The 11683-nt window shown below is 39.0% G+C and overlaps 1 protein-coding gene across 1 annotated transcript in view; it reads left to right on the top strand.

The window, feature by feature from the left end:
- Nucleotides 1-11683, top strand: part of RLF (rearranged L-myc fusion) — a 77956-nt gene that overhangs the window by 23666 nt on the left and 42607 nt on the right. Inside the window, exons 2-4 of the mRNA XM_011977648.1 lie at nt 3351-3505; nt 5062-5143; nt 8883-9015. Of these exons, the coding sequence (XP_011833038.1) occupies nt 3351-3505; nt 5062-5143; nt 8883-9015 (370 nt within the window). The remainder of the gene's footprint in view (nt 1-3350; nt 3506-5061; nt 5144-8882; nt 9016-11683) is intronic.

Here is an 11683-nt window from a genome sequence, read left to right as displayed (position 1 = left end):
GGTGGCGGGCGCCTATAGTCCCAGCTACTTGGGAGGCTGAGGCAGGAGAATGATGTGAACCCGGGAGGTGGAGCTTGCAATGAGCCCGAGATCGCACCACTGCACTCCAGCCTGGGCCGACAGAGCAAGATACCAACTCAAAAAAAAGCAAAAAAACCACCAAAAAACAAAGGCTGGGTGTGAGGTGGCTCTTGCCTGTAGTTACCCCAGCATTTTGGGAGGCCAAGGCAGGCGGGTCACTTGAGGTCAAGAGTTCGAGACCAGCCTGGCCAACATGGTGAACCCCGTCTCTACTAAAAACAGAAAAATTAACCGGACCTGGTGACCCACAGTTCTAATCCCAGCTACTTGGGAGCCTGAGGTGGAAGGATCCGCTTGAATCTGGGAGGTGAAAGTTGCAGTGAGCCGAGATTGCGCCACTGCACCCCAACCTGGGCAACAGAGTGAGACTTCATTTAAAAAAAAAAAAAAAAGCCTGGCCAGCCACAGTGGTTCATGCCTGTAGTCCCAGCTACTTGGGAGGGTGAAGTGAGAGGATCACCAGCAGTGATATAGTGAGACTCTATCTCAAAAAAATTAAAAAATAAAAAAAAGGGTGATAATGAAGATTGATTATTCCAGCCATTCTTCACATACCCAGAGTATGCTTATAATGGGTATAAGAGATCTCACTACTTAATTTGAACCAACACATGAGGGGGTAAAGATTTAGGAATATAAAAAGTGTAAATTAGTATAGAGCAAACTGGAAGTTCCTCAGAGTATTGAATCTTTGAAATTGTGTAACTTCTATAAGTCCTAGTGGAATGTCTGTCAGAAGCTATTAGATTGGTGGCAAGAGCATTCTAAGTGGACAGGTGGATTGTGGAAAGACTAACCCCATCTGTATGCACTCTGTCCTTCTCTTTGCATACTTAAGTTAGCAGTTGGTTAATTTGCATGTGTGGTTTTAGCCATCATGTTGTATTGACTCATTCTGAAAGCTCTGTGAGGATAGGCCACATGTCTGCCCGCCCCCACTGCATCTAGCACTTCATGTGTGATAATCTATTGAAAAATATTTGTCAAATGAATAAAATGGTGAATGTATTCAGCAGACATTTAGTGAGACTTGAGAATGTCCTGTGGGGGTGGTAGTGGGTAGAGGAGTGGTAGGGCTATAAAGATTGATAAGACATAATGTCTGACTTTAAGGAACATAAAATCTGGCACTAAATACAAATTTTTGAAACTCCTTAATTCTTAGATTAGCCAATGCAGACAGTAAGTAACTTATTGACCTAAACCAGAATTTTTTTGTAACATAGATTTTAATGATTATTATTATTATTATTATTATTATTTTTTTTTGAGACAGAGTCTCACTCTGTTGCCAGACTGGAGTGCAGTGGCGCGATCTTGGCTTACTGCCTCACTGCATCCTCCGCCTCCCAGGTTCAAGTGATTCTCCTGCCTCAGCCTCCCAAGTAGCTAGGACTACAAGTGCACACCACCACGCCCAGCTAATTTTTGTATTTTTAGAGACGGGGTTTCACCCATGTTGGCCAGGATGGTCTCGATCTCTTGACTTCGTGATCCACCCGCCTCGGCCTCCCAAAGTGCTGGGATTGCAAGCGTAAGCCACAGTGCCTGGCTGATTTTAATAAATTTCTTAAGGGAGATTAGGTGAAATCTTATTATATAACAGACACCCATTCTGCATTCTCTCTCTACTAATTCAGCTGGGAAGCAGGATTGCTTAGGAGTCAGTTTATAATGCTACTCAGTTTTTTTATTTTATTAAAATTAGGGATTTGATTAAGTGATGACATGATGCTCTTCTGAAATTACAGAAGCGCATTTATCTAAAGTGACTGTGACAAAGTAGCAAGACACTTAATTGAGTAGGTGGGTATACTAAAAATAGCTCAACTGACTATAGTGATTCAGGTATGCAAAGATCAGATAATGCAATATATTAAGAGAACTTCTACTGTATATGGTATAATGGTCTAAGGTATATTTCCTTGTAAGTTGTTTCTCTCTTTTTTTAATTTTAAAGTAATCAAGATGATGCTAACAGTCAGTTACCAGAACTCATACAGGGGCCATTCGTGTGGAAACTAAAGCTGCAGAAAATCCAGCAGAATCCTGTGCTGCTGTTGTAGCTATTTGTAGTTCTTCAGGCAGAAAAATCAAAGACAGAAAGTTAGGAATCTTTGAAGACATTATTCTGGGGTAATGAATTCAGATAAGATGTATTTCACTCAAGTTAAAGCTGCCTTCTGAAAATAAGACTTGCCTATTGAAGTATCCCCAACCAAAAGCCTATTAGGAACTCCCTAGCCCTGTCAGACAGAATGTGTATTCCAGGGAGAAGGTTGTATCCTGCTTATGTTAGGCTATAATACATACTTCAGGTCTTAACTAGATATACCAATTAAGCATAGGCAAAACCTAATCAGTTGTCAGAAGGAAGATATATATGAACAAGAGAGAAAACAACTCCATGGAACTCAGAAGGAGAGTCCCCAAACATGAATTTGGAAGTGGTTTTTCAACACTGTCCAGGGAGAACATAAGCCAGCTTTCCACCATCATTTGGACAAATTCTTAGTGATAGGACACACATAATTTATCAGGCTTTATTTTGGTTTCATTTTCTTTTGGTTTAGATTCCATACTTGCCAGATAACTTCTCAGATGCCACAGTATGAGGAATAGGGTACCCTGTGTGGTAAGAGGACTATTCCCCCCATTGTAACCAGATAAACTGGCGTTGGCCTGTATGTTAATATTTTTCATAAACTTTATAAAAAATAAATATGTATTTTGTTGAAGATACAGGGCTAGTGAAAAATAAAAATACCAATATAACATTAACCTTTTACAAATTAGTTAGCATGAATTAGCCCTTGGAAGCCTAATCAATTCCATATGTACAGAAAAAAAAAAAGGATTTTATGGGACTGTAGAACTGAGAGTCATACTCAGGAATAATTCATCTCTTGTTGTAGAAGGCAGGGATCATAGTCTTATTCTTATGTATCCAGTGCTTGGCACATGGTTGAAAACTCATTGAATTTTAGAGATGGCAACTCCAGAACTATGGTGAGAACAACTAGACATTTTATGGCTCTACTCTTAGAATTATTCTGACATCAAAAGAGTAGTTATGCCATTTCTTTAACTTAGCAGAAATAATTCATTAAGTGATGAAAATAGAATCTTCTAAACAAACCAGAGCCTTAAAAGGCAAATAAAAGGTATATGCATCTATTAGGAAAAAAATGGGAGAGCTATATGGTGCGTTTGAGGACAATCTGTTTCATTATTTTTGTTTGTAAATAATTTTTAATTTTATTTTGTAGACCTTATTGCAATATGCAAGCAACAAGAATGCGTCAGAACATATTGTGTATCTTCTGGAGGTATATCGACTTGCCATCCAAAGCTTTGCCAGTGCACGTCCATACTTAACTACTGAATGTGAAGATGTCCTCTTAGTGCTTGGCAGATTAGTACTGTAAGTTTAAGAACTTAAATCTCTCTTAAAATTGAGTACCATTGGTCGTATTGTTTGCCTGGTTTCTCTTTACAGTGGCATCACATTTATTCTTCAGAGCACCATTAGAGTCATACCATTGAATAAAATTTCCTTTGTACTCACGTTGCCAGGAGATACAGTCCAAGTGAAGCTCCAGCCAAGCAACATCATCTTTAACTTGCCTCTAGAGTCTCTTTTCCTATTCAGGCTTGGAATCTGAGAATGATATATTTCTGTCCCTTAGGTATAGATTGATTTAAATGACAGAATACCTGGAAACTGGTAGTCTTTGAAGAACATCTTGGCAAAAACAACATGAAATTCTGCAATTTGATTATATTTGAACTAAGAATAATTTTATTAGCAAAAAATATCAGGGTACAGTATAAGATTACCATCCTAAGAAAGAGATCATGATTTAGGGTGGGCATGGTGGCACACGCCTGTAATCCCAGCACTTTGGGAGGAGGCTGAGGCATGAGAATCGCTTGAACCTGGGAGGTGGAGCTTGCAGTGAGCCAAGATGGCGCCGCTGCACTCCAGCCTGGGTGAGGGAGTGAGACTGTCTCAAAAAAAAAAAAAAAAAAAAAAAAGAACATGATTTAGCTGTTGTTTTAATATTTAACTGCATAGTAGTAGACAAAATTACATCTTTATTGTAATTTTCATCTGCAAATTGAAAAGATACAACAGCTATTCAGTTTTAGCTGGGCATCACCTTGTTCAACTTATAGACTGTTTAGTGAGATGACTTCTAGTCTAGATGGTTTATTTTTTTTTTTTTTTCTAGCTTCACCTGTTTTGCTTCCTATTCTCCAATGGCCCTGTATGGAAGACCAGCATTCCTGGTTTTATGATCCTATTTTTCCTTCTACCAAGTCTTAGTTTCTGTTTTACCTTTTGTAATCTCTAAGGGGTAAAGGATAATTCTGCAGGGTTTTAGAGAGGTGTTGATTCCTTGGTATTTTGAGTTGATCATTATTCAAGTTGTGCATTTCTTTTCTCAAAAAAAATCTTCCTGTTACTTCTTTTCTGTGTCTTCTGGATAATAGTTAGAAAAAGGAAACTCTTATGCTTGGTTTTTTCAGAGGTAAGGAAACGACTTTGCCAGTCTTCCTGTTTCCTCTGCAAGTGACAGAAACCTATAGATAACGGTTACATATATTTATCATTTTATCAGCTGAATTGACAGTAGTATGAGCTCCCATTTTTGTCTACTGGAATTAGAATTTTCCTATACGGGTGCCTCTTCATACCCAAATAAACAAAATAAAACTGCTTGGAATGTGATTTCTAAAGAGCTTATTATATTCTTACCAAATGTACTAAAGCAACAATGTAAGTATAAAGCCTTGTGGTCTTTCTTTTTTCCTCCTTTTTAGATTGAACAGTCAGTATAACAACTCTGAAGAAAATTTTGAAGAGTAAAAACATTTAAAATAGTCTAAACAAATGTAAAATAGATTTTTAGTATTGCTGTCATACTCTAATTATTACTGTAACCACCTTTATATACTTACTCATTTTTATTGTAGGAGTTGTTTTGAATTACTGCTTTCAGTATCTGAAAGTGAACTGCCTTGTGAAGTCTGGTTACCATTCCTTCAGTCTCTGCAGGTGAGTTGATTTTAACTCAGAAAAATTTTCTGTATCCAAGACACCTGATTAATTACTCCTAGCAAACTAAAATTAAAACCTTAGAACAAAAACAAAACTTATTATATATTGGTATTAAGTTCATCAAATGACAAAAAGGCCCGTCACTTGAAGGGGATGTATTAAAAATGGTTTTTTTTCATTTGGTTTTGTTTGCCTCGACATAGTTAGAAATCAACAGAAAAGTTTCATTATTCAAACAAAGTTTACACAGCATAAAGCTATCAAAATCATACACGATTATTAAGGAACAATATTTGGATCCTTCGTAGCATACTTATTGGTAACCTTCAATGTACAAAACACTATTTCATTACATCTAAGGTTCACCTTTTTCTTCCTAACACCTTAAGAATTGTACCCGGCTGGGTGTGGTGGCTCACAGCTGTAATCCCAACACTTTGTGAGGCCAAGGCAGGTGGGTCACTTGAGGTCAGGAGTTTGCAACCAGTCTGGCCAACATGCTGAAACCCTGTCTCTACTAGAAAATACAAATATTAGCCAGGCATGGTGGTGGGCGCCTGTAATCCCAGCTACTTGGGAGGCTGAGGCAGGAGAATCACTTGAACCCAGGAGGCAGAGGTTGCAGTGAGCCAAGATCGCGCCGGTGCACTCCAGCCTGAGCAACAAAGTGAGACTCCATCTCAAAAAAAAAAATAAAAAGCATAATAAATAATAGACCGGGCATGGTCTATGGACTATAGTCCCAGCCACTCAGGAGGCTGAGGCAAGAGAATCTCTTGAGCCCAGAAGTCGGAGGCTGCAGTGAGATACGATCACATCACTGCACTCCAGCCTGGGTGACAGGGCTCATCTCTAAAATAGTAGGACTCATCTCTAAAAATAAATGCATTCTGTCATTCATTTATTGATCACTAATTATGTACCAATCACTGCTTTATACTACATGTTACTTGTTTTGTATCTTTTAATCAAATTACAAACCTTATAGTGTGAGGATTATTTGAATCTCCATTTACAAATGGGGAGACAGGTGAAGAGAGGTTAATTAGCTTGGCCAAAGTTACACACAGATTTCAAACCCTGAGCTTACTTTGTTAACCACTTCCTCGAGGACACAGCTTAGACCTGTTGTAGCAGCTTAGACCTGTTTCATGTAGGCACAAATAAAGACATGCATATTAACAGACACACTTCATTATCTGAACATTTCTTTCCTCTGGAATGCGTAACCCAAAATGAAATGATATAATGTTCTCTTTAGTGAGAAGAGGATTCTTTGTCATGTTCTTGGCCTATTTAAATCCCTGTAATGCAGTCCTAATATCTCACATATCTGTACAGCTGCTAAAATCATCTTTCATGCGTAGCACTTTGATTTTTGTCACTCTGTGTTCTGAAGCCTGCCAGTTGTTTTGTTCTGGCATATGGCATTCTAGAAGGGCAAATCCTAATTAGGACTATTACTACTATATTAATACTGTTCCAGTATCCCATATCTCAAATGCTTGGGAGTATTTTGGATTTTGGAATATTTGCATTATACTTAGTAGTTCAGCATCCCTAATCTGAAAATCCAAAATGCTCCAGTGAGCATTTCTTTTGAGCATCGTGTTGATGCTTAGAAAGTTTTGGATTTGGGGAACATTTTGGATTTCAGATTTTTGGATTAGGGATACTCATCCTCTACCCTTTTTAGAGAGAAATCTCTCACATTTCTTTATTCTTTTCTTAGATAGCTTGCTTGAATAAAATAGTTGCCTCTTTTTCCACTTTTCAGCTTAAAAGTGTGTAAGCTTTTTCAGGTTTATCAGATGTGTAGGATATATTTTTTAACATGTGTTCAGTAAATAAATGTAGTAGGGGTACAAATAAATGTTAAGACATGATCCCTGTTGAAATCCAAAAGATAAAAAACCCTTAATTTTTCTTATTTTATATTATAAATGGACAAGGCAGCAAATGCAGATGGGGGAGACTTTATATCTTGTAGTTTTCACTTGAGTGAATACTAAACTATATTCTTAGGCCTGTGAACATTTTTGGCTTGTAGTTTCCAAAGAAATGTTGACATAAATGGAAGCTTACGTTGCTAGAGAATTTCAGCAGTTTAAAATAAGGGAAACAAGAATTTTAGAACATGGGAACAAGCTCATCATAATCAATAATCCTCAGTAGTAATAGAGGACAGTGAGACATATACGTCATCATTTATACTGAATTAATTTTCTGACTCCTTTTCCCTCACACTTGAACTTTAATGAACAAACTATTGGTAAATACATTTTGTTTGTTTGCTGAGCTAATAACTTAGATTTTAGAGTCACCTATCATTTAAATAGCAAGTTTTTAGACGAATTTAAGCAATTATTTAACGATTTGTGTCACTAATAGTCCTGTAATTCCTGTTAGAGGAATAGGCAGCTTGTGTGAATACTGCAGAATTCTTTAAAAGAAAGCAGCACTGGTGGCTTTAAAATAATTAAATCAACGGACACAGTGGCTCATGCCTTTATTCCCAACACTTTGGGAGTCTGAGGCAGGTGGATCACCTGAGGTCAGGAGTTCAAGACCAGCCTAGGCCAACGTGGCGAAACCTCGTCTCTACTGAAAATACAAAAATTAGCCAGGTGTGGTGGCAGGTGCCTGTAATCTCAGGTACTTGGGAGATTTAGGTAGGAGAATCGCTTAAACCTGGGAGGCAGAGGTTGCAGTGAGCCGAAATCACGCTATTGCACTCCATCTTGGGCAAAAAGAGCGAAATTCTATCTCCAAAGGAAGCAAACAAACAAAAAAACAAAAACTCCAAATATCCAACAGTAATACAAGGACCTATCTTGAATTGTTGTGATAATTTTACCAGGGAGGAATTCAGGAAAACATTTTAAAGGCACTCTTTTACTTAGTGAAAACATCCTAGTTATTTATTTGTTTATTTTTGAGACGGAGTCTTGTTCTGTCACCCAGGCTGGAGTGCAGTGGCACAATCATGGCTCACTGCAACCTCCGCCTCGCAGGCTCAAGTGATTCTTCTGCCTCAGCCTCCCGAATAGCTGGAACTATAGGCTGGCGCCACCACGCCTGGCTAATTTTTTGTATTTTTAGTAGAGACAGAGTTTTGTCATGTTGGCCACACTGGTCTTGAACTCCTGACCTCAGGTGATCCACCCACCTCGGCCTCCCAAAGTGCTAGGATCACAGGCATGAGCCACTGTGCCTGGCCCCATCCTAGTTTTTTTTTTTTTTTTTTTAAAAATACAGCAACAGAGGCCGGACGCGGTGGCTCACGCCTGTAATCCCAGCACTTTGGGAGGCCGAGGCGGGTGGATCACGAGGTCAGGAGTTCAAGACCAGCCTGGCCAAGATGGTGAAACCCTGTCTCTACTAAAAATACAAAAATTAGCTGGGTGTGGTGGCAGACGCCTGTAATTCCAGCTACTTGGGAGGCTGAGGTAGGATAATTACTTGAACCCAGGGGGTGGAGGTTGCATTGAGCCAAGATCACACCACTGCACTCCAGCCTGGGTGACAGAGTAAGATTCTGTCTTTAAAAAAAAAAAAAAAACTGCAACAGAATTTCACAAGGCTTTAAGGATAGTCTTTTTGTTTTTGGTTACTTATTTTTAGGAAATCCAAAGTATAGATTCTTTCAGTTCCTAGGTGTATCAGATATGTTGAAAAGGCAAAACTAATTTTTATATTGTTAACTTATTTTCTGGGTATGCTGTTCTTGTTCTAGGAGTCACATGATGCATTATTGGAATTTGGGAATAATAACCTACAAATATTGGTTCATGTTACCAAGGAAGGGGTGTGGAAAAACCCAGTTCTTCTTAAAATTCTGTCTCAACAGCCAGTGGAAACAGAGGAAGGTAAGTCTTAAGACTATATTGGATAAGGATTTAGTTCTGAGAAAGTTGGAATTGATTATGGGTTAAAATTTTGGGAATTTCACTTGTGTATATATCTAGTCTTTCTGCTTTGAGCAGTAAAAATTAACCGTTAGCATTTAATGTTTTGCTTAAGTAAGGATTCTTGCATTGTTAGATCGTTTTTGCACTCATTTTTAAATTTTGCGTTGAGTAACAATGTTCATACAAAGTTCCTGAGATAGAAATGAATAATCTGTAATCTTTGGTGTGTGGTAGAGCTTTGCTTATACTTTTCTTGGTTTATTTATTTATTTTTTTTTTTGGAGACAGAGTTTTGCTCTGTCGCCCAGGCTGGAGTGCAGTGGCAGGATTTCGGCTCACTGCAACCTCCACCTCCTGGGTTCAAGCGATTCTCCTGCCTCAGCCTCCTGAGTAGCTGGGATTACAGGCGCGCGCCACCATGCCTGGCTAAGTTTTGTGTTTTTAGTAGAGGTGGGGCTTCACCATGTTGGTCAGGTTGGTCTCGAACTCCTGACATTGTGATCCACCTGCCTTGGCCTCCCAAAGTGCTGGGATTATAGGCAGAAGCCACCGTGCCCGGCCTGCTTATGTCTTTTTTATTGGCTGCAACAACCGAGGGCCGTGAAAAAAATTTCTTTTTCCTTCTATATATAGGAAATAATTGGAATTCATTGTTTTAGAGATGCAAAGAATGAAGTTTTGTTGTTTTTGTTTTGTTTTAATTTGAGACAAGGTTTCACTCTGCCACCCAGGCTGGAGTGGCACAATTATGGCTCACTGCAGTCTCTACCTTTCAGGCTCGAGCGATCCTCCTGCCTCTGCCTCACAAGTAACTGGGACTAAGGCATGCGCCACTGTGCAGTTACTTTTTCTATTTTTTTTGTGGATATGGGGGTCTTACTATGTTGCCTAGGCTGGTCTTGAACTCCTAAGCTCAAGAGATTCTTCTGCCTTAGCCTCCCAAAGTGCTGGGATTACAGGCATGAACCACCATACCCGGCCAGAATGAAATTTTTTATTTGCAAAATTGTCAGTTGAAGACCAGAAAAATTATGGATTTGAATTGATACTTGCATTTTAGGTACACAAAATATTTTGTTTGATATAGCCAACAATTGTAACTTCATTTCCGTCAAGTTAGTGGAAAGTTCAAAGGATTACACTCTGTTAAGTACATTTTTTGCTATAAAAACAGATTTTAGAATAATTATTACACATTTTGAGATATCTTTAGGTCTTAGAAGTAGCCATTTGATTGTTGATCCTTTAAAATATCCCAGTTAGCTTATCCATTCACCCAGCTTGAGCACCTACCATATACATGGTGTTTGGACCTCTCTGTATAGTGAGAAGATGGGCATAAAGGCACTTAGATTTTTTCTTGCTCCGTTTCCTCTTATCATTCTAGTGCTTACCAGTTGCACTGACAAGAAAAAAAAAGAATAAGGAAAAGAGCTGTTAAGTAGAAAAAGATTGGTATTTATTGTTTTCCGTTGAGGTCCTCAATAAATGGCATCCCTTTATAAATGTAGATAGATGGAGGCTAAAATAACACCTTTGTTATTGACAAAAGCTGTTAGAGCCAGGTAATTTCAGAAACATCCCAGAATTGGGCAGATTCCTATCCAGATAAGTCTTTGACTGGGGCGGAGGAGATTGCATGTTTTGTGCAGGCAGGCCCAAGCCCAAGAGGGAAAAAGGGTGGGGTTGAGTTAAACATCCTTAGTGTATTTTCCCCTGATAATACTAATCAACTATGTCACCCCACCTCTGGAGTTAACAGTAATTAATCATTTTTAACATAGAAAAAACATCAGTAAATGGGGAGAAGCATTGCTTACCTAATATTCTTGGTATCTTGTCTATTCAGTAAATATTAATTAAGCACCCACTATCTTTAAGACGCTGAATAGGTACATGATAACCTCCATATCTAAGGAGTTATGTTGAGAGCCACAGTATAAGTGGGAGGTAACATGTAGCCTGCCTCCTTTCACAGTTGACCCTTAATCTAATTTTGGGTCAAAAGATTAAAAAGCTTTCTTTATATCTCTGCTGCCCCTGCAGGCCAGATATTTAACATATTTGATACCAAAAAGCAGTGATGTTCATATCACTGATTGTCTTCTGTAATAAGTGCCAATTGTTGATACTTTTACCTGACATTCATGTGATATGATTAGTAAAGACGCCATGAAAGAGCTGTTTTTCTTTGTTTTTTTGAGATGGAGTTTCGTTTTTGTTACCTAGGCTGGAGTGCAATGGCGCGATCTCAGCTCACCGCAACCTCCGCCTCGGGGTTTAAGCAATTCTCCTGCCTTAGCCTCCTGAATAGCTGGGATTACAGGCATGTGCAACCATGCCCAGCTAATTTTGTATTTTTAGTAGAGACGGGGTTTCTCCATGTTGGTCAGGCTGATCTTGAACTCCTGACCTCAGGTGATCTGGCCTCAGCTTCCCAAAGTGCTGGAATTGCAGGCGTGAGCCACCGCACCCGGCCTCTTTGTTTTTTTTTTTTCTAAAGACGAGTTTCGCTCTTGTTGCCCAGGCTAGAGTACAATGGCGTGATCCCGGCTCACTGCAACCTCCACCTCCTGGGTTCAAGTGATTCTCCTGCCTCAGCCTCCCAAGTAGCTGGGATTACAGA

This window comes from Mandrillus leucophaeus, unplaced genomic scaffold, assembly GCF_000951045.1.
Source record: "Mandrillus leucophaeus isolate KB7577 unplaced genomic scaffold, Mleu.le_1.0 Scaffold182, whole genome shotgun sequence".
NCBI classification, from domain to species: domain Eukaryota; kingdom Metazoa; phylum Chordata; class Mammalia; order Primates; family Cercopithecidae; genus Mandrillus; species Mandrillus leucophaeus.
The sequence above is the reverse complement of the archived record's forward strand: the minus strand, read 5'-3'. Positions and strand labels throughout refer to the sequence as shown.